The sequence below is a fragment of the Symphalangus syndactylus genome, chromosome 14, assembly GCF_028878055.3.
Source record: "Symphalangus syndactylus isolate Jambi chromosome 14, NHGRI_mSymSyn1-v2.1_pri, whole genome shotgun sequence".
NCBI classification, from domain to species: Eukaryota; Metazoa; Chordata; class Mammalia; order Primates; family Hylobatidae; genus Symphalangus; species Symphalangus syndactylus.
Window position 1 is genome coordinate 109,804,053 of NC_072436.2, and position 23,431 is coordinate 109,827,483.

Here is a 23,431-nt window from a genome sequence, read left to right on the forward strand (position 1 = left end):
TCTGGGTTGGATGTTGGCCATCCCTCTCACTATAAAGGAAGTTAGCCAGTTTTCACTGTTGAATGGAAATCTTCAGGCCCAAAGCCACAATTATTCGAGTTTAATGAGTTCCAGTAGCCCTTAGAAAAAAACATTTAGAAAGCTAATTCTTTTTTAAAAGCCTAAACTTCATTTGATTGCATCAAAAAGTTATTCAGATGTGATGACCAAAACAAAACTGCAGACAAGCCCCAATGGTTTTTTTGTTTTTATTCATTTTATGATTAAGGTGTGTATCACTACTCCAGTTGGGTAAACCACATTGAAGAATCTGACTGCAGGTCTTTAGATTCAGCCAAATGCTTTCCACTAATTTTGCTCTATAAAATATTAAACATTGTAATACTTCAGCCATGCTCAGAACGCTGCAGTCTAAGGATGAATTTCAACTTGCCCATGCCAAGTTAGGGCAACAGGAGCAGAACTAAGGAGCTATGACGTCTGAAAGAATCAGAGAATCTGGCTTAAGTCGAAGAGAGGTTCTGTTCCCCCAAACTAAACTGTCTAGTTTTTAAATCCACCCTTAACTGTTCAAGAAACTGAAAAAGTCAACTTGTTTTTAAAGTACCACACAGGTATGCAATCTTCCATGATTTGTTTTGCATCTAAACTAGCACGGGGAAACACTTGAAAAATCTAGCTGTCAGAAGTTTTTCCTAAGAGAAATCATTACGCTTCTACTGCTGAGCTTCATGTTTATTCTGTGTTTGGGGAAAAGGAGAGAGCAATGGGACAGAGAAGGGAAAAGTTGCGACTGGGTGACAAATGCATTAGGTGCATTTGAAAGTAAATGCAATGGAAAAAAGTAACAAATGCTAAAGTTTTGTAAAAGTTTAATGAAGCCAATAAGGCATATAAATTGTGTTCTGGCAGACATTAAGACCTGCTTTCTCTTACCAAAGAAAATGGCACATGTTTTATCAAAATTTGACAATTCAGAGTAAAGGGTACTGAGATTAAGCTTCAGAGCACCAACTTAAACAAAACAACCAAAAAATTGTTATCCAACGTGGAAAGAGGAACGAGAACCAAGGCATAAAGGGGAATTAAATATGTGTTCCTCCATCTCAAAATCCTTTTAGGAATAGGAGTTCTGGCCACTTGTGAGCAACACATTGCACCACCAAACCCCAATTCCAGAATCTAAATTTACAACGATAGAAAAACAAAGGTAACTCCAAATGCATGTCTTGTATATTCCAAAGGGAAGCTTGAAAGTATTCATAATACATATAGGCTTGTCTAACGTAATATGACAGATTGCTATAATTCTTCCTGCTATTATAGTCAAACAAAAAATGATCCACTTTTGCAAAAATTTAGAAATATCTTTCATTCCTAGTTTTAGTATGGAATTCACTTTTTTAAATAAGGGCTACATCTATAATGAATACAGAACTTCAATTCACACAACATTTCTAACATTCCATTCACATCCCACCCAGTCAATGAATGAATATTTATGGTTAACTCAGCAAAGTTTCTTCACAGAAAGGTATTATTAAATGGCTGAAGAAATTGCAAACTTTAACAAAGTGCTGTGAGTAATTACTGGAAAAACCCTTACACTGATTTGCAATGGTCTTCTAAGGATAAAAATAGGAAGTAACTGATACTGGACTACAAGTTTGCAAGGAAACATTTTTCACTGTCCTACTTGATATATAATATAATAATATGATAGAATAAATTACAGTACCTGGCAGGCTGACATCAGTTCTTCATCTAAAAAAACACTATCATTCAGTTCAGGATATTAAAAATGAAGATGAAACATGCTCTAAAACATTGTAGCTACAAGAGGTCTTATATTTACTCAAAAGAGGAATCTATTGAGAACTTTTATTTAGGTCTACCTAACAGCTAGAGAATCTCCATGCGATTCCATCTTTTCCAGAATGGGATTCCAAACTCAACTTTTTAGGAGAGGGATTGGAGGGACAGGGAGAGTTGGGTTTTGCTATTTTAAGTTGCAATCACATTATTAGCAGATAAAAGAGAGCTTTGTCGTCTCCCACCCATTCCAATGGAAACTGCACTAAGCAGGGACTCCATGAAAAATGTAAAATGATAGACTAGAAAACCTACCCCACCATCCATCTCCCTCTCCCTCTAATACTGAACCAAAAAGGAAGCCCATTCTCAAAGTTCATGACCGCTCTACTTTAGGTCACCTCGAATGCAGTCTACATGTTTACATTTACCATAAGGAAAGTACCCTGCATGGGAAGTAGTGTTTGTCTTAAAACTGAGTACTTTAGGCCTACAGGGTTAATCTGGGGGCAGTTTAATAATAATATTGCTACTTTAGAGCACTAACACACACAAAGTGAATCCAATAAAGCTCTGTGCATTGATTCAATATTTAGTATTAATTGCATGACCATCATAGCACCTCTTTACATCACACAATCACCAGAATTAGAAACTGCTTTGAAAACTAAAAACAGGGCACAGTCCAATAATTAGAATTGCACACTGTTACTATATAGAAACCAGGTGCATGGTACAGTGCAGCTGCAAAAATGGAAGCCAAATCATGTTTTTAGACAATTTTAGGAACCTGGCAATACTGCTGAAGCAAAATACTCAACACAGCAGGAAATGGACCCTCAAAAAAAGAAAAAAGCATTCTATAACCAAATAAACATCTGATATTTCCTTTCCCTTTGAGAATAAATACAGTTAAGGTCACTTTTAGCCTTGGAACGGATATATGTTTGCCTATGATGATCTTGCTAACGACTACACAATATCTGATGTCCTCTGCTAGGATTATAGTTTTAAGAAAGCCATAATTACAAGAGGCATCTACTATATAAATACCTAGAACTTCCTTTTATGGCAACCACTATAGAATTCACTTGTCTTAAACAGTGAACAAGGGAAGATGGCCTCATGTTTCCTTTGCAATTACAGTATATGTTGAGGATCAAGTGGCTTTCAAGCAGCATGGTGGGTGTGAAAATGTTTGCAGTTTAGATCATTCTGTTGCGTTTATGGGTTGGTGAGTCTGTAATGACATCGCCACACTGGGCTGAGGTACGCTTTCTAGTTCCACCATTGTCCAAGTGGAGTGCCATTTCTTCTGATATGAAAGTGTTCAAATCGACATCATGGAGTCCATTTCTCCTTCGACTAGCATTCGATCCACTGCTTACATGTGTAGGAGAGCCTGGGGTACTCGAACGCACGCTTATACTAGCCATTGCACCACTAAGACCTAGGAAGAAGAAAAAAGGTTTTAGAGTTGCTCAATTATTTAACCCTTTTGAAAGCAACCCACTTACTTTCCATGTTGTCACAATGTCACAGCATGTCTGCCTATTTTCTTTATAAGGGATTACTAGTAAGCAATTAAGTTTTATTCTGGAAAAACATATCATCTGGCCTTGACATATACTTTATTGGTAATACTACCAATATCTACAATATTGGTAACTACCAATTACTAAAAGTTACTATGTGTCAACCACCGTGCTAGGTGTACAAATATCTCATGAAATTCTCCCATCTATGAGGTAGGTACTGCACAAAATTTACAGATAAGGACAGGAGACATTTGCTTTAAAGACAAGACATTTTTGGTTACCCAAAGTTACCATTCCAACAGACCCCTCTGATGAGTGTGTATGTGTGTGATGTTTTCAGGAGAGCCAGAAATCACTTCCAGGCCCAGGTGGGCTTGTTCCAACATCCCCTCTAGATAAGGTGATCACATAACTTGTCATTCAAAACAGTATTACTGTTGAGCCCGAAAAGAGTCACTGTTAAAATTTCTACTGGGACATCAGGTACAAAGTCAGTCTGCCCTGGACAAATCAGGCTACGTGATCACCTAAGGCCTGGCATGTATTTGGTAGATGTCCTTCAGGACAGCCTCAATCATGATCCTCTCTCTAATCCTTCAGGGAAGTGGGGAGGGGAGAGGGTTGTGAAGAATCCTGCTGCTTTGTTTTCAACATTAAGAGTTACTGAATCCACGGCCAGGCGCAGTGGCTCACACCTGTAATCTCAGCACTTTGGGAGGCCGAGGCGGGCAGATCTCTTGAGGTCAGGAGTTCACGACCAGCCTGGCCAACATGGTGAAAACCCGTCTCTACTAAAAAATATAAAAATTAGCCGGGCGTGGTGGCAGGCGCCTGTAATCCCAGCTACTCGGGAGGCTGAGGAGGAGAATTGCTTGAACCTGGGAGGCAGTGGTTGCAAAGAACTGAGATTGCACTCCAGCCTGGGTGACAAGAGCAAAACTCCATCTCAAAAACAAAAGAAAGTTACTTTACTGAATCCAGAATATACCCAGCACTCATGGATACTCATTCCTTTCCTTAAACTCTTACACAGTTAAGGAGCCAAACTTACATTCCACTCCTAAATGTTCAGGATAAACCTGTGAAAGGTATGAGTCAGGCCAGGAAACACCAACCACAGTGTTGCATTTTTAAAAACCTACCGTCACTGGCAGTGATCTTCTGCCTTAGGAATTTCCCCTTCCACTATTCTCGCCTCACCTAGGGATCTGTTATTGCTTGACTATCAATTAATTTTCAAAGGATAGGACTTATAAGATTTTCAAGTAAGCTTAGAGGTTTCATTTGACAGGGGCCCATTCTTTTTAATAATGAACTCCCTAAATATGTAGTTTAAATTTGAATTTTAAGTTGAAAAGTCTCTGCCTCCTATGACATCAATCTATTACATTCCCCTGGACGTTTTCCTCCACCAAATATTCTGTGAATGTTCTCAAATCCATGGCCTGCACTATCATCGCACGTGCTGACAATGTCCTGCGGGCCACACCTCCCTTCTGAGGTGCTCAACTCAGCACTCTAGGTGCCCCCCATTCCTTTCTGCACTGATCCAACCAATCCCCTGGCTGCTCTCCCTGCAGAAGACACATCCTCCCTTCCCGCTGGTGGTCAGAGGAAATCAAACTGTCCCTCTTTAGCCTCTCAACCTTTCCAAGTAGCACCTATTAAAAAATAGAAGCATTAACATGAGAATACTTCCTGCATCAGGTACTATGTCAATTACTTCCTATGACACCTATAATATCTCCATTCTGCAGATGAAAATCCAAGTTTGAAAGTTAATTCATCCAAGGTCAACAGGTAGTAAACAAGAGCTGGGACTCCCACTCAAGTGTAATCTATATTCCTATTCGATTATTCTGATCCTCTTCTAAGCCTAGAGTATTTTACCAAAAGGTAGCTTCAGGTCGGTCCTAGGGCCAGCCTGCCTCTTAGGCCTCATCTCTTTAAACAGTTTCTCTCCCTTCCCCTCCTGCCCTCTTCACTTCACCCTTAGACCGAATCCCCACTACCAACATCATGCAATTTGCAGCTCTCTGAAAGTGAGGCCTGCAACTATCTGTCTCTTCCAACGTTTGCAAATGTCTCTCTCTCCCAACATTCACTCCCTGAGTGAGCCCACCTGTTCCCCAGCACCTCCCTTCTGAGGCTCCTTCCCTGGTTCTCCTACCTCTCCATTTTATTTTCCTGCTGGCTCCTCTTTCCTCCTCCTTGAAATTGAAACTCTCTGCTCCCTCCTCAGTCGCCTTGGTGGGGTTCCCTTCTGTCCCTGAAAGGCTAGTGTCACCCTGGGTGATATCCTCAACCCCTACCTTACCCACACACGTTTCCCAAAACTGGACTAAAGAGCTCAACAGCCCTCCCAGATTTCTAACTGCCTACTGGACATCTCAAACTCAACACCATCAAAAAGGAACTTCACTTCCTCTTCCCCAACCGGCACAAGCTTACTTTTAAAAAACAAAATAAACCAAAAAAAATCTTCAGCCATCTTTCTACAGCATGGTACAATCAACCATCTCTTCCTATAGAAAATATCTTCTCATCTCCATCTAATGACCTAAGCACAGTGCCTGGCACTTATGAATTCTGAAAAAGAATAATACGTCAAAGTCCTACTCCCTCATGTTGAAATCCACTGAAATCAAAGGCTCAACTGTTGATGTTTATTCACCTCTCCAACACCAGGAAATAAACCCAGATGGTTCTCTTCACTTAAATCATTGCCGTCAAGTTTAAAACTCAATTATCCCCATTGTTGGCTTTTTTTTTTAAAGTTCTACAGCAAGACTAAACTTGAGGGGAGAGGTGTGCCTTATTTCATCCTAGTGTCTCAGCCTGTAACATATTACAAGGTGCCCATGTTCTTCAAGGATAACCTTTCATACTTGTTTCATAATCCAAAAGGTAATTATAATGGCAAAATATGGGCACATTCAGCAATAAACTGGGCTACTTCAATAATTAAAATCAAGATCCCCTTTATCATTGCAAATGATAAAAAGAATTCAACAAACCCCACCCTAATGCCCTTGTTAACATAGGAGTCTCATGGCAGCATGTTTAATACCTAACAACAAATATGGAAGGCTCAAAACACTATCAGAAGTGGACTAGGGATTTCAAGCAAACGTTCCTTATTGTTTCAGTTGCCATTCTCCATGAAAAAGAAGATGTGTTAAACATCAATTTGGTCAATCTGAAAATTCCAGCAGCTTCTGGGAAATCATCTTTTTCTACTGGGTGTATGACCTGGGTGTTTAGCTTGATAACTGTAATGTGCAGTATGATCTATGACTGACTCTCATAGCAGTGAAAATATTTTCAAAGTTTGTCTACCTAATCTTCCCCAAAAAGACTTTTCACAAGGGTCAAAAATAATTAAGATTAACCACCAAAAAATGTGCATTTTGACAGCCCAAATTTTATTTTACAAACCAATGACAGCTACTAGAAGATGCTTTAGGAAACCTTAGCTAAGCCACATAAACAATCAGACCTATACAAGTACAGAAAAATCTAAACATGCTTCAGAACAAAAAAAAAAAAAAAAAAACCAAACAAACCAAGTTGTACGTCCTGAGGGCATACAACGTAATTTCTACCAAAAACATACTTTTTCAAAAGGGCTACTGGAGTATCAATTGACAAAAGCAGAACAAGTAGCATGATTAGACAGAGAAGTCTTAATTGCTTAACACAAGATAAACTCAGCAGTTTTAAAGTTTCTGTATCCATTTTAAATGATTAGTCCAGGGGTGGAAAAGATGAGGATGGTTTCGTCATACTCTGAAAAGGAAACTCCCACTGGAGCTAAAACAAATTTACAGTCCAGGTTATAAGAATCCAAGTTACATGGTAAATTATTAACTATTATTTTCATACCAAGTTCATGCTTAGGCAATAAGAAAATCCTGTTTGCAGCATTAATTACATGTAATTCAGTTTCCAGGCACATAGTTAGAGGTCACACACAGGCAGAGAAAGAACAAATGCCAGCCCAGTCATCTCACTGCCTCAGTCCAGCAGCCAGTGGCCCAGGACTTCATCTACACTATCTGCTTCCCAGCCACTTAAGCCCCGTGAGGGAAGGCAAGGCAGCTAGCCCTGGAGGTGAGAAGACACCGTTGATCCACCAGCGCAGGTGCAGGGCCCTCTGCAGATCTGTTCCACCAGTGTTATCTCCCATCGAAAACGGGATTTAAAATCACAACTTAAATAAAGTAGGTAATATCCTGACCGGGGGCCCTAAGAACCTGGCATTCTTGCATTGGAAATGAATTGCACTATTGAGATGCACAGCACTCCTTTCGCACAAAGTTGTGTTCTGAGGTGCCAGGACATCCAAGCACCTGCAGTGTCAATGTCGCGTTTAAGATGTACCAGGGGAGTTCAAACATTTAAAAAGGAATTCTACTAGGAAGATTTCGGTAATTTGAAGTAGATACCACTCCCCACCCCAATCTGTAAATTATAATACTGAATTTTTATTGAAATAAAGCACACTAAATCAAACCAATTACAAAGATACATGTGTCACACCAAGAAAACATTTTCAGTTATGCTGACAGCCCCAAATGTTTTCCATTTTTCAAAGACAGTTTGTAATGTCATGGGAAAATTGCTCACGACGTTAAAATGAAAAAAGCAAGATACAGTATCATATATGCAGTATGATCTCAACTATGAAATAACTTTAATATTTATACATAGAAAAAAAGACTAGAAGAAAATGCACCAAACATTGAACTGCAGTTAATCTCTATATAGTGGGATAACAAGATATTAATTTTTTACTTCTTGAAAACTTTTAAATTTTCCAAGAAATTAATCATAAAATCAGTGAGAAAATTGAACTTGAATATCAAAACTGCTTAAACAAGGACTAAGCTGAGTAACCTGGCTTTGAGGCATGCTACATGGCCCTTTACACTGCAATGAAAAAAATGTCCAACAAAATTTTACCACAGGTTCAAGACAATTTTGCATTACTGATGTTGGAAGCTTTATGTCCTACCTCCACAAACTTCAGCAGCTAACATCCAATCTTAATACACAGAAAATGCCAACTTCATTGAAAACTTTAATGCTATCTTGATTGCCTTAATTGTTCTTTTCAGGGGCTGGTTTGAACAAAGGGGCATAATTTACAAATTCCAGACTTCACAGAAAATTCAATTAAAGAAGATTCTTTGAAATAATTCATTTTAAGCAATTAAGAGATTGCTTTGGTGCATTGTATCTCTTACATCTTAATTTCCAAATGTTTTTTAGACACATTTTACTTTTAAACAGCTATCAACAGTTCTGTTATTTCAAGAAGATGCAGACTGCAACATTCAACAAGCATTCCTTGGGAATCTACTGTGTTCCACACACTGCTGGGAGCGTGGGTTTCCACAGAGAAGAAAGGATTCTGAAAGGTGAATGGGTACAATCCAACAGGTTGGTTCTAATTAATTCTCTGCAACAGAAAACTGCAAGACGTTTCTTTCGTACTATACCATCAAGTTTTTTGTTTTGTTTTTTGAGACTGAATTTTGCTCTTGTTGCCCAGGCTGGAGTGCAATGGCACGATCTCGGCTCACTGCAACCTCTGCCTCCCGGGTTCAGACAATTCTCCTGCCTCAGCCTCCTGAGTAGCCAGGACTACAGGCATGCGCCACCACCCCTGGCTAAATTTTGTATTTTTAGTAGAGACGGGGTTTCTCCGTGTTGGTCAGGCTAGTCTCAAGCTCCTGACCTCAGGTGATCCACCCGCCTTGGCCTCCCAAAGTGCTGGGATTACAGGCGTGAGCCACAGTGCCCGGCCATACCATCCATCGGTTTTAAAATACTTAACCGAAACATTTGTGCTAGGTGTCAAGACATACTTCTAAATATTTAGCTATAGTGATGGAAGAGGTAGAAGAGTGATACCAAAGAGGTGAGACACAGAGCCAAATACAATTAAATTTCTTCTCAAAATGATTATCAATTGTCTAAGAAATTTTATCAGGAGTGATTTGTTCTCAAAAAAAAAAATGTGGTAACTTCCTTTCTTTTTTTTTTTTTTTTTTGGAGACGGAGTCTCGCTCTGTCACCCAGGCTGGAGTGCAGTGGCGCAGTCTCGGCTCACTGCAAGCTCCGCCTCCCGGGTTCACGCCATTCTCCTGTCTCAGCCTCTCCGAGTAGCTGGGACTACAGGCGCCCGCCACCACGCCCGGCTAATTTTTTTGTATTTTTAGTAGAGACGGGGTTTCACCGTGGTCTCGATCTCCTGACCTTGTGATCCGCCCGCCTCGGCCTCCCAAAGTGCTGGGATTACAAGCGTGAGCCACCGCGCCCGGCCCAACTTCCAACTTCCTTTCTATATCACTCTGGCATGCGTAGGGCCAAAGAATGTTTTGACAAACAAAGGGTACAAAATCTGCACTTGGAGGAGGAAGAAAATCTTACTGATGTAGGCTGCCTAAAATGAGCTTTCCTTTTCTAGGGAAAAGGTAGCAGTTTTATACTTTGGAAGTGATGAATTAGTTATTTGCCTTACATTCTTCTTTGTAAAACATTACTATTCAACCTTATACCCCTAAATCTGATTTCAAATGATTTTTCATACGGCCCTACATCCCGTTTCTCCAAATTCAAGAACATCGTCAAGCAACTTAATGATTTAAGAGAATAAGAAGTTCCATGTAAGTCCACAGAAAGACTCAGTTGGGAAAAAAAAAAAAGAGAACCGAGAAATGCAGCCTATTAATTCTCAAGGCGATGGAAACGGTGCCTCAATCTGATTCCCTGGGTTTAGATACTTCACTGTCTACTATAATCCTATTAGGCCAGAAACTCCTTGAGATTATTCGCTTTTTTGTTTCTTTAACCACCCGCCCCTACTCCTAGCCTCTAATAAACAGAGTGCTTGGTATTCACTGTGTTCAGTAAATAAAGGACAATAGTAAAAGCTGCAGAATAACAATAAGAACTCCTAACACCAAATTCACAAAGGAAGCAGAGTTTTCAAACCAAAAAGGCCTCGGCAATCAACACTAAGGAGCTGCTGCTGTCTTGTAACTCACAAAGTACTGATTAAAAAAAAAAAAAAAGTTTTTTTCCTTTATGTTTTGAAACTCTTGTATTAAAGGCTAGACTGCCTGAGCTTGCCTAAGTCCCCCTGTCTTTTAAACTTGTTTTAAACATGAAAGGAACTTACAATTGGGAAGATTAAAGCCAAAAAAGCCAATGATGTAATGGTTCCCATCGGTGCCTATTATGACACCAGACCCTGCATGCTAGGGGCCTTTGAGTCTGAAATGATGTGTAACTTTACAGAGGGACAACTCAGGCCCAGGGGGGTTAACTCCAAGCCCTGCAGTCAAGAATGTCATCAAAATCAGTTTGGGAACTAAAACCAAGTGTCTGATTTTTATGTAACAGTCTGAATCAGGGTCAGCAACTTGCAGAGACCACCTACGATACGCTACAAGTGAAAGTGGGACTTTGAATAAAGCTACCGAGTGAAGTCTGACTTGGCATCTGGCTCCCCACCCTAGGACCCATGCCATCTTCTTACTCGGGACCCTTTCACCTAACCCCCATGATGACAGCTCAGAATGAAGGGAAACCAGATTTCAATCCAACCCTTTCCAGAGATAGCACTGGGTTGGACAGGGCAACTCTGAATCTCTCCCTCCAGTGAGGAGAGAGACAATGTAACCAACTTCACTAGTCTGTCAACATGAGACAAGCTCAAGATCTTAACAAGTAATATTTAAGTAGTCAAAGTTCTAAATGATCTGACCCCCTCCAGTGTGATAGCTGCAATTTAAAATGTGACCCTTACTACTAAACAGGGAGGCAAAAAATTATCCCAGAAGGCAAAAGCCACTGGGCCTTGAGATCCTTGGTCTATTTTTATAGCAAAATTGCCCAGGGGAAAAGAGAGTACCCACAAGACCTGGAACCAACCAGCAATTCTCCTTTTCTTAAGACAAAGAATACTTCCAGTGTCATGGTAGGGTAGGTAACCTGCCTGGGTTCCCATTTAATATATCGCCTTGTAAGTATATCACCTTTCACAAAGGAGACTGGCTTGGAGAGGTTGAGCATGTTGCCCAAGGTTACTAAGCAAAATAGCCTATACACAATGACTACGTACTCTTCCTAACCAGTGAACCAGGGATACAGTTGGTCATTCACCTTTAAGTCTACTAATCCAGATTAGCTTATGAGGAAAACCCCAGAAAGAGACATAAAATTCACATCATTTCTGATTAATTTTGAGAAGAAAAGCCTCAAGATCTTTCCCACCTCAACACCTAAGCCCTAGGTCTTAGTGGGGGCGATGTGGTAGACAGAAATCCCACATCTAAAAATGTAAGGGCATAGTGCTTAAGGGTATGCATTTTTAGGCCAGGCACCATGGCTCATGCCAGTATGCCCAACACTTTGGGAGGTCGAGGTTGGGGTATGGCTTGCACCCATGAGTTCGAGATCGGCTTGGACAACATGGCAAAACTCCAACTCTACAGAAAATAAAAAATCAAAAATAAGAAATATATTGAAAATTAAAAATTTTTTTAATTAAAAAAAATGTGTATTTTGGAGACAGGACTGGAATATCTATTCTACCACTTACTAACCTGCTCCGTATCTTAGCCAAGTAAGGCTTTCTTCATCAACAGTGTTAATAATCCAGGGTAGGTATGAGGATTAAATGACAACCTCCTTAGTGTGATGCTTTTACAAAGTAAACACTGAAAGAGTAGGTTTAATGGTTATCACCCTAAGGTCCCATGGAAGTCTCAGTTATTCTAATTCAAGATTACCATGTAGCACCCTAGGCAAACAGGTTACATTATTCCCTCATTGTAGCTATCTGGGGATTGTAATCCTCAACGCTTTCTAGAGGTTCTGGGTCCCCACTGTGTTGTATTCACTTAGCAGACCTCTGTGGTAACCCCAGTGGTAAACTCAGAATACACCTGTGTCAGGTTCTTTGCTATGTTCTGTTAAAGCCAAAAAAAAAAAAGGACCAAGACAAGGTCCCTGCTATGTGTCCCGAGGAGAATGGGACAGTCACAGAAACAAATCAAGCAGCAGAGCAAATGCATATAGTTCACGGAGGCTACAGAGATTGGGAGCCCTGAAGGAAGGCTGTGTCACAGAAGTGAGGTATGAACATGTAGGGGCTGGACTTGTCAAAGAGCATAGAGGTATTCAAGAGATAAACAGTATGGCTAGGACACCTAACCAATGGTTAAGACTGGATCATAAGGGTCTGGTAATACCATGCTGAATTTGGACTTCACTATGTAGGCCCAGGGAAACTTTAAACCATGAAGTGACAACACCAGAAAGATCACTCCAATGGTCTCATGAAAGATGGACTGGTGACAACAGCTCAGGACTGGAAAGTGAGGGCTGAAACATTAGCCCAAGAGCCCAGGCTCACCTCCTCCAGAGGGCCTGCCCTGAGCACCACACAGCCGGGCTGTGCTGTGAAACATCCCTTTCTGCTCTCAGAATACCTTCCACACACCACATTCATGACATGAATAGAAATTATCCAAATCCATATTTGCCTCAACAGGAAAAGGAATCGCTCTTTATTTATGTATTCCCAGAGACAGCACCGAATCTGCCATATAGAAAATGTGCTGAATGGCTCAATGGCTCAATGAGTCATTCTGCTGTTGGGGCAGAAGAATGAGTCCAACTTGAAACTTCATCAGAGATAAATGCCTGTGGGACACTTTGGAGATGTACACCGGAGGACAGTGGGACATGCTGTCTGGCAGTCAGGAGAGAAGGTCTAAACGAGAGGTCCAGATTTGGAAGTGAAGAGGTAGGAAACGTAATCTAGGGCAGTGACAGGGCCTGAGGACAGGTCAGGCAGGCCAATGTGGCAGAAGAGAAGCCAAGGTAAGGAGAAGCTCTAGAAAAGAAGGGATGAACAGAGGACCAATGAGAATGGCAGGCACAGATCCATGAAGCGGTCCAGAAGATTTCTGGTCTCAAGTATGCTGTTTACATAAAAACGAGTTACCAGTTATTAGCATGAATTCAACTCCTGGGAAATTTATAATAATGTTATTTTTAAGACATAGGATAACAAAGCAAGATAGAAATCAATTTAGCACATGAATGTTTATCTCTTTAATTCCTCTGTGAGTCTAACATACATACAGATGACTAGGTCCCATAGGACACAGGAAAAAAAGCCACATGTTGAAGACAAGTGTCAAAATAAAGCACTGAATTAGTCTTTAAGCCTTGCTAACCACTAATTGAAGTAGCTTTGATAAAAACTATTTGAGGCCAGCGCAGCGGCTAACACCTGCAATCCCAGCACTTAGGGGCAAGCAGTAAGGCTGAGGCAGATCACTTGAGGTCAGGAGTTCAAGACTAGCTTGGCCAACATGGTGAAACCCCGTCTCTACTACAAATACAAAAATTAGCTGGGCGTGGTGGCAGGCGCCTATAATCCGAGCTACTAGGGAGACTGAGGCACGAGAATCACTTGAACCCAGGAGGCGGAAGTCGCAGTGAGCACTGCACTGCACTCCTGCCTGGGCTATAGAGCGAGACTCAGTCTCAAAAAACAAACAAACAAACAAAAAAAACAAAAAACCTATTTGATAACCATAAATGGATATGTCTTACTTTTTTCCTTTAAATAGGGAGAGGGTTTCACCATGTTGGCCAGAGTGGTCTCAAATTCCTGACCTCAAGTGATCCACCCACCTTGGCCTCCCAAAGTGCGGGCATTTTAGGTGTGAGCCACAGCACCCGGCCAGTCGATATACTTTTGATTAAAGCTGTTTACATTAGTCTCTCCCACTAAACTGGGTTCCGAGGCTTACAAGGGCAATGACTGGGGATCTCATTCACTGTCATACTCTGTCTACACGAAATATTCCGCAGGTATCAAGTCTGCCATTTTCCTTTAAATTAAGAACATAGTTATTTGGTTGGGCTGTATTTGATGGGGGTAGGGGTAAGGAAGGGGAAAAAAACTGTGGGAAAACTGTCCTCTCTTAAATATACAGGACATGAAGAGGAACTGAGTTTGCTTTGATTATAAACTCAAGCCTGCCTCAATATACCAATTCTTTTCCCATGTCCTTGTGCTCGCTAAACACATGAATTTAGACTCACCCCCAATGTAAAACTCCAAAACCTTCTATTTGGCCTAACTTAGACTTCATAAATTTGGCTAATCAAATAATATGCAAGACTGAATTCTGACATTGTATTTACCCTAACTATGGTGTTTCCAAATACATTTTAAAAGAGCACCTTAACAGTTTTCACTTCAGACAAATCAGATAATAAGGATACCCAGTTAAAGTCACTAATCTATGTTACTAGTTAATAATGGCCCTAGTACTAGAACCATTCAAATTACTTTCTTTAAATATTCAAATTAAACTACCATTCTCCTTAATACACTGATGTTCTCACAAACCAGTAGAGCACAACTCAGTATAATTTATGTTTCTGTAGATTCTTTCAAGGGGCCTTATTACTTCACAACACTGTTTTAACCACAAGAATTAGAAGTATGAACCCTAAGAGTAAGAATGCATTCAGTCTCCAATCTATACTGGATTAGTGCTACATTATAAATTTATTGAAGGTTAAGATCATTTTTTTCCTACCCAAAGCCTTATATTTAAGTTTTAAATCCTCACAACTTAAACATGTGAATATTGTAAACAGTCCCTTCAACTGTATCATTACTTAAAATTCCCAAAGTTCAGGAAAACAATAAATCACAAGTGGAACAGATTCAATATGAGAAAATGTAGTGGGAGTTGGAGGATACAGTTTTTCGAGGGCAGAGGGGGCTGGCTTGCCCTTTTTACTATTACATACACTACTACTACGTTAAGATAACAAGCATGGTTTTTATGTTTCTTAAAACTATCTTCTAAAATATAACAGTAAAATAGAGTAAAAAGATACCTTAAGAGAAGCATGGAATGAGCCACAACCCTCTTAATAAAGGAAGAAAATCACAATACTTAAGGAGAGACAACTGCATCAAATATCACCATGCACTAAAATTAATCTAACAAACTATGTACACCTCTAATAAATTGTTTTCCCAAACTTTAGGGGGAAAGATGTGAAACTGTCTAATTCAGCATAAACAGATCAATCCCATTTTTGCCTGAGCTTCCAAAGTTCTGACAGCCTAACTACTCCACTGTGTCAGGAACAGTGTGCAGTCTTAAAGTACTGCATCCACACAACCTGAACTTTCCTGCAATTCATGTTTTTGTTTTTAATTGTCCTAAACACTATCAAGGGAAAAAACAACATTGGGGTTTCAGGGAAGAACTACAGTTTGCCAGAGAGAACAAGATCTCTACAGGTATTATAAAGTTTCAATGATTCAACGTCAATAAAGTTTCTTTATATCCCACTATTTCTTAGTACCTTACCAGGTTACTTTGTTTTAGATGACCTGTACCATGGCCCAGAAATGTTAACTTTCAACAAGACTCATGGCCAGACGCAGTGGCTCACACCTGTAATCCCAACACTTAGGGAGGCCGAGGTGGGCAGATCACCTGAGGTTGGGAGTTCGAGACCAGCCTGACCAACATGGTGAAACCGTGTCTCTAAAAAATCAGCCGGGCGTGGTGGCACATGCCTGTAATCCCAGCTACTCGGGAGACTGAGGCAGGAGAATCGCTTGAACCCAGAGGCGGAGATCGCGGTGAGCCAATATCGCGCCACTGCACTCCAGCCTGGGCCACAAGAGCGAAACTCCATGCCCCCTCCCCCCAAAAAAAAGAAAAACAAAAAAAGGATTCATGACCTAATTACTTCTACCTGCTTAGCCATCTGCGTGATCCACGTTTCCATCATGGTTTCAAGCAAGTCTTACTATTCTGTTGCTTTTTTTCCTACAGCAGTATTAAATGCTGTCACACAGGTTAACTCTCCCAGCTCTATTTGGAAGTCTGTATCAGAGAGTAACAAGCAACAACAGACTTAATCACTGACTACATTCCCCGGGCTTCTCCAGCAATACTAAAATCCCTTAGCCAAGAGTGCCTTCTTATGACAGGTCTGGCCTGGGGAGATAGTGATCCACCTGTGCACTGGCTGCACTCTGCTGGTCCCGGCTCTTAAAGTGCAAGGGACCTGAGGGACGAGTCTTACATGCATCCTCTCCCACCATCTACAGCAAACCAAGTAAGAAAGGTGTCAAGGGAGGTCCCAGGTCCCAAGAGAACTAACCCAACAATTTCCCACCTTACTTGCCTGCCATGGACCATTAGAAATATAACAGGATTCTTAAGACACAAGAACTTCCTCTTTGACTTCAGAAGAGGAAAAACACACGTACAACACGTAAGTGTAAAGCGATAAATTCTAATCAACGCTGTAGAAAGATATGTCATTTTAACACCAATAAGCTCAAACTAACTTTCTAAAAACATTTTCTAGGATGGGTTAGCTGACAGAAATTGCCCATGTAAGTTCTTAACTTACATTCTATTAAACATTTCTAGAGCAAGCTGTTTACTGTAAGACAAAAACAGTATATCTGGACCTAAGCCTAAACATGAAAAATGGGTCCACAGGCACCCTCTTAACCATTTTTCCAAAGAAATATGTTTAAACGGCTTTACCATGCAGAGCTATGGCTTCCCGGAAGGGTTGCAAATCAGTCTCTACAGATGAGCTAGTTTCCGTTGAAGTAGCTCGGTTAGGGGACACTACAGTCAGTCTTGGGGGAGCTCTAGAGTTTCGTGGTGGAGGAACTTTTCCACACAGGAAGCTGATCAAATCTTCTCGACGAATAGTTCTTCTGCGTTTTTTAACCCAAGCCAACACATCCTTATTGCGTCGCTGATAGCCAATCTGAATTCCAATATCAAAACTTCGTTGATGGGTATCCACGCTTTCTGTTAGAAAAAAAGAAAAAGAGAAAACATGTATCATGATCATTAGGGCCGTATTGTATTCCCTTCTAAAGAAAACCATTTTACAAGTTAACCAAAGTGAATACCATGATGTGGCCTCTAAGCCCATCAGTAATATAAACTGAAATGATTTCAGTCATAATAAAAATGTTATATCTAACATTTAATCTTAATGGTCTAAATTCAGTGTTTACTTATCACAGTCCTGGAACTTGTCTTGTTAAAAAAATTTTTTCTAACAGAAACACAAAGATTAGTTATCTTTAATGAAACTACCTAAAATAACTTGCATCACATCATTCATCAGATGTCTAAATATTGCACATGCCTCAGGCCACGCTCATCTGCATTTACCAAGTCATTGTGGAGATGCATTCCTACTGACAGATTCAGCACCAAGAATCAGGAACAAGCTGAAGCCAGCAGCAAATGTTTTAGAAGGAAAAATTCTGACTGACGGCTCAACACTAAAACCAAATAGCACGGTGGAAAACAAAAAGCTTTATTCATTTCCCTGGGTATACTCATTCTGCTTCCAGTTCCCAACAGCTTCCTATAACTCAACCATTCCAACAGATCTCCCAGACTAGATTCTCTGTATATACTCCACCTGGGTTTTGGTAAAATTACCTCTACCTTTTAGTGGTTTCATCTAGTTGAAAAAAATAATTGAAAATTTAAGTGACTGCTATTTATTTTTAATTGAGCTGCTGTGCCAGCAGAAAATCACCAGTATGTCTTTAATGGCATTAACCAACATTGTTACTTTATCCTTGAACTTTCTGTAAAAGCAACAATACTGTGTACATTTCTCTATTACTTTTCCTGGCTTTGATTATTTCATTTTATTTTATTTTTTGAGACGGAGTCTCTCTGTCGCCCAGGCTGTACTGCGGTGGCTGGATCTCAGCTCACTGCAACCTCCGCCTCCCGGGTTCGCCTGCCTCAACCTCCTGAGTAGCTGGGATTACAGGCGCACGCCACCACGCCTGGCTAATTTTTGTATTTTTAGTAGAGACTGGGTTTCACCATATTGGTCACGCTGGTCTTCAACTCCTGACCTCGTGATCCGCCTGCCTCGGCCTCCCAAAGTGCTGGGATTACAGGCATGAGCCACTGCACCCGGCGGCTTTAATTTCTTATCTGCTACATCTACAGCAGACTGAAAGGATGGGCAATAGTCAAACAATGTAAAGCTGCGTTACAGAAAAAAAAAAATAAAAATCATCCAGACATCACAGAGGATCCCAAGCTGAATTTGCATTATTAAAGAAAATGGCAAGAGGGAAACACAACAACCAGAACTTTATAATAAGGCCTACTCTTTAGCAGATGACAGTCTTTATTGCTAAAGACAAAGAAAAACAAGGATATTGTGCACAGATCTTTTCTCTTAAAAAAATAATCAAAGTAGGACCTGGGATGTTAAAAAGAAAAAAAAAAAATACTTTAAAATAAAAAAGACCAAGACTAGAATTCAACATCAATTTGGAAACCTGATAATGCTATAGAGTGCACTCATATCTTCTCCATCACAACTATGAGAAGGTGGATTATTCTAATTTTACAAATACAAAAAGCAGCTCAAGAGTGAAGTAACTTCTCCAGTGTCTCACTACTGGTATAACGTGAATCAATAATTTTGATTTCTCACTTCTTCATAAACAAAGCATGAACTCCATTTTGAATGTAAATAGCAGTAGAGAGGGTCACCACTTTTCTCACCTCTTTAGGAAAAGATTTAGATGAGCCAACCCTAAAGGGGTGGACAAACCTAAAGATGACCTTGTAATGCTGTACCCTAAAACTTAAATGATTCTGAAAGATCTGGAGGCATTAAGAGAAATCAAGTCATTGAGCAACTAAACTTATGAGACCACATAAAGGATAAATGTAAAATGTGTCAACCTAGAAGCAATCACGTTTTTAAACCTATCCTACCTAGAAGAATTGCTTTTAATCAAGCTTGTAAATGAGGAAGTTTCTGTTTCTGAAGAGAATGAGGATATTTTATTCTTCCAAAGCCAAACGGAGGTAAGCCCAGACCTGAAGAAACAGAGGAAAAAAAGTCTGAAGCACAGTAAAAAGAAACAAGTCTGACGCAGGCTTGGACAGCGCAAAGAAAGATGACCGGGCGTGGTGGCTCATGCCTGTAATCGTAGCACTTGGTGGGAGGCCAAGGTAGGTGGATCACCTGAGGTCAGGAGTTTGAGACCAGCCTGGCCAAGATGGCAAAACCCCGTCTCTACTAAAAATTAGCCGGGCATGGTGGCGGACGCCTGTAATCCCAGCTATTCGGGAGGCTGAGGCAGGAGAATCACTTGAACTTGGGAAGCAGAGGTGGCAGTGAGCCAAGAATGCGCCACTTCACTCCAGCCTGGGCGAAAGAGTAAGACTCTCTCTCAAAGAAAAAAAAGAAAGATGAAGGAGGCATGTAAACATACACCTGGCGAACCAGACAGCAAAAAAAGCGAAGCTAAACTTGATACAAAACTCAAGGGCCAAAGGGAAGGGGCCACATGAGGTGGTTTAAAAAAAAAAACTATCCTGTGAAGAGCTTGGCCAAGTTTTGGTTTGTTCTGATTGAAGACACAAGAAGTCCAACAGTCAGATCTGCAAGGGACTAATGGTTGCATCAGATTTGAACATCGAGAAAACTCAGTTATCACTAGTGGCCTGGCTTAGATGTAAGACAGTTATGTAACAAGTTGTGAACCTCTTTAAAAAAAATTATGCAACTGACCAATTATTTCACCTCAAAAATTCTGAGATGACCAAGTCTCAACGTCAGAACCAACTATGAGTACACTAAAAGTCATGCATTTTGCAAACACTCCCCTTGCAGACTAGAAGGTCCTAGAGGAGAAAAGCAGAAACATTTAAGGTTTTAGGTATGTTTCTGCACCACCGGGGCATAATGTAGTTTTATACTGTTAACAGTATATATTCTGAAAACCAAGTCCAATTGCCTTACCACTCAAACCCAACCTCAGTTATTTCCCGAAATACAAAGTCCCATGTAGATGGTGAAGCATTTAAAATAGAGTCCTTTTTAGATAGTTACCTGATTGAAAATAAACCTTTCTCATACCTTGAGCTAATTAGGAGACCTGTATGCTTACTGGAGAATCTTAGGCATGACTACATTTTAACATAATCCCAGGACAAACTAGTGTCCAGTGGATAATCTCATACACACACACACGGCCTCTTGAAGGATCTCAGCCAAACACTGCTCTGAGCACACCCCAATTCTAGAAGCGTGGACTTTCAGGTACCTATCCCAGAAAAACAGCACAGAAGCTGTGGCCAGTCTTTCGTCCAACACTATTTTACCGAAACCGAAGTCACTGTGGAAAAGAGCCACATACTTGAAGGTTAGGCAAACCCCAAGGGCACTGAAATGTCAATCTAACCTTTAACCACGACACATTCATTTCCTTATTCAAAAAAGGAACTGGGCGGGCGTGGCATGGTGGCTTATCCATGTAATCCCAGCACTTTGGGAGGTCGAGATGGGTGGATCACTTGAAGCCAGGAGTTCGAGATTAGCGTGGCCAACACAGTGAAACCTCATCTCTACTCAAAATATAAAAATTAGCCAGGCATGGTGGCAGGCACCTGTAATCTCAGCTACTTGGGAGGCTGAGACAGAAGAATCACTTGAGCCTGGGAGGCAGAGGTTGCTGTGAGCCAAGATTGCACCACGGCACTCCAGGCTGGGTGACATGCAAGACTCCATCTCAAAAAAAAAAAAAAAAAATGAACTGATTCATACACCAGTCATAGCAGGTATCCCATATTTCCCATTTTTTTTAAATGCTTTTATATAAGCATGTGAAACTGAATCCAAGAGATTTCGGAAGACAAATTCTCCCACCACAACGGGCTGGGGTGGGGGCAGAGAGCAAAGAATTATATTGATTCTGAAGACCAAATAATAACTTTCTTACATAACTGCATAAAATTAATCAGATTACACTACTTATAGCTTTTTGATACACACTGATTCATGTGAATTACAGCAGGTATGGCAAGTTTGTAACAATGAACTGAAGTTCAAAGGGCCTGGTGTCCAAAGCCCAGTAAGAGAGTTCCTTCTATGACCTATCTCTTCCTCAAATGAGAAGCCATCTCTCAATTGTAGACAATCTACAAACCATAAGAGCACAACTCTACATCAAAGCAACACTTCTAAAGAAACACTACTGACTACGTGATTTTTAAACTTAAGAATTAAATTTGCACTAGCCAGTCCACTACACAGAAAAATATTTTATTCTTTTTTGGGAGGAAGGGTAGAGGCAGGGTCTCACTATGTTGCCCAGGCTGCTCTCAAACTCCTAGCCTCAAGAGATCCTCTCCTCTCAGCCTCAGGTGCTGGACTACAGGTGTGAGCCCTGGCACTCCAATCAGTAAAGAAAATGTAATGTTTCTTTAGGAATGTAACAATCTAAGTCACAGCCAAAATAAAACTGTTTCCAATTGTACTCCCTAAGGAAGTGGTATCCAAAAATAAGCATACCTCCTAGCTACTTATTTACTTAATTTTCACCTAGCACACAAAACAAAGGACGAGGAACCAGGGGAATAATTAATATATAATATATATATTTTGTGTGTGTGTGTGATGGAGTTTCGCTCTTGTTGCCCAGGCTGGAGTTCAATGGCATGATCTCGGCTCACCACAACCTCCGCCTCCCAGGTTCAAGCAATTCTTCTGCCTCAGCCTCCCCAGTTAGCTGGGATTACAGGCATGCACCACAACGCCAAGCAAATTTTGTATTTTTAGTAGAGACAGGGTTTCTCCACGTTGGTCAGGCTGGTCTCAAACTCCCAACCTCAGGTGATCCATCCGCCTGGGCCTCCCAAAGTGCTAGGATTACAGGCGTGAGGCCCCGCGCCCAGCCCTGGGGGAGAATCTTAACACTGTTTGTTGCCTGCCTGGCATCCAATCCTTGTCCTCCCCTGCCTAAAAGCACTCTAAGTTTTCGTTTAGATAGCAACCAAGTTCTGAGAGAAGCTCCCTCCACATTTGCTCAAGGGGTTGTGGCTTAGGCCTAAACTCATCTGCATAACCCTATGTACCCCTATTAATGGTTGTGGGTAAGCAAGTGACAGCGTTATGGCCAAGAGATGACAGAAGTCATTTTTAGGCTCTTCTAAGCTTCACTGAGTGGCCCTGAGATGGGAGCCACAAGCCATTCTGCCAACATAATGAAGTCAGCCTGATGACAAAGTGTGCGAGTGCACACAGGGGAGAACAGAGCACGGGAGCCTAGACCGCTCAATTAAGTCAATCCTACCGTGGCCTTCTAAGTCAGAGGAGCCAATACATGTCCATACAGCTAAAGCCAGCCCAACTTGTCTTTTCTGATACTTGCAACCAACACATCCTTTCACAGAAAAACTACACACCGGCTGGGTATGGTGGCTCACAGTTGTAATCCCGGCACTTTGGCAGGCTGAGGCAGGTGGATTGCCTGAGCTCAGGAGACCAGCCTGGGCAACATGGCAAAATCTCATCTCTACCAAAAATACAAAAACTTAGCTGGGCATGGTGATGGGTGCCTCTGGTCCCAGCTATTCAGTGGCTAAGGTAGGAGGATCACTTGAGCCTGGAAGGTGGAGGGTGCAGTGAGCTGAGACAGCACCACTGCACTCCCACCTGGGTGACAGAGTAAGACCCTGTCTCAAAAAAAAAAAAAAAAAAAAAAGAGCCAGGCGCGCTGGCTCACGCCTGTAATCCCAGCATTATGGGAGGCCAAGGCAGGCGGATCACCTGATGTCAGGAGTTCAAGACCAGCCTGGCCAACATGGTGTGAAACCCAATCTCTACCAAAAATACAAAAAGTAGCCTGGTGTGGTGGCAGGAGCCTGTAACCCCAGCTACTGGGGAAGCTGAAGCAGGAGAATCGCTTGAACCCGGGATGCAAAAGTTGCAGTGAGCCGAGATCACGCCACTGCACTCCAGCCTGGGGGACAAGAGCGAGACTTTGTCTCCAAAAAAGGAAAAAAATAAGAGCAACACACACAAAAAAGCAGTCTTCTATAAAAATCTACAATCTACAAACAGTATTACGAATAACCGAGGCTACTGCTTCTGACAAAGCTAAAATTTTAATTAAAAAAAAAAATTTTAAGACATAGGATCTCACT

At 41.1% G+C, this 23,431-nt stretch overlaps 1 protein-coding gene across 1 annotated transcript in view; it reads right to left on the reverse strand.

Moving 5' to 3' along the window:
* Positions 1–855: 855 nt before the first annotated feature.
* Positions 856–23,431, reverse strand: part of HAPSTR1 (HUWE1 associated protein modifying stress responses) — a 28,118-nt gene continuing 5,542 nt past the window's right edge. The window contains exons 3-4 of the mRNA XM_055240802.2: positions 16,979–17,254; positions 856–3,262 (exon numbers count right to left, since the gene is read on the reverse strand). Of these exons, the coding sequence (XP_055096777.1) occupies positions 3,018–3,262; positions 16,979–17,254 (521 nt within the window). The 3' untranslated portion in view covers positions 856–3,017. The remainder of the gene's footprint in view (positions 3,263–16,978; positions 17,255–23,431) is intronic.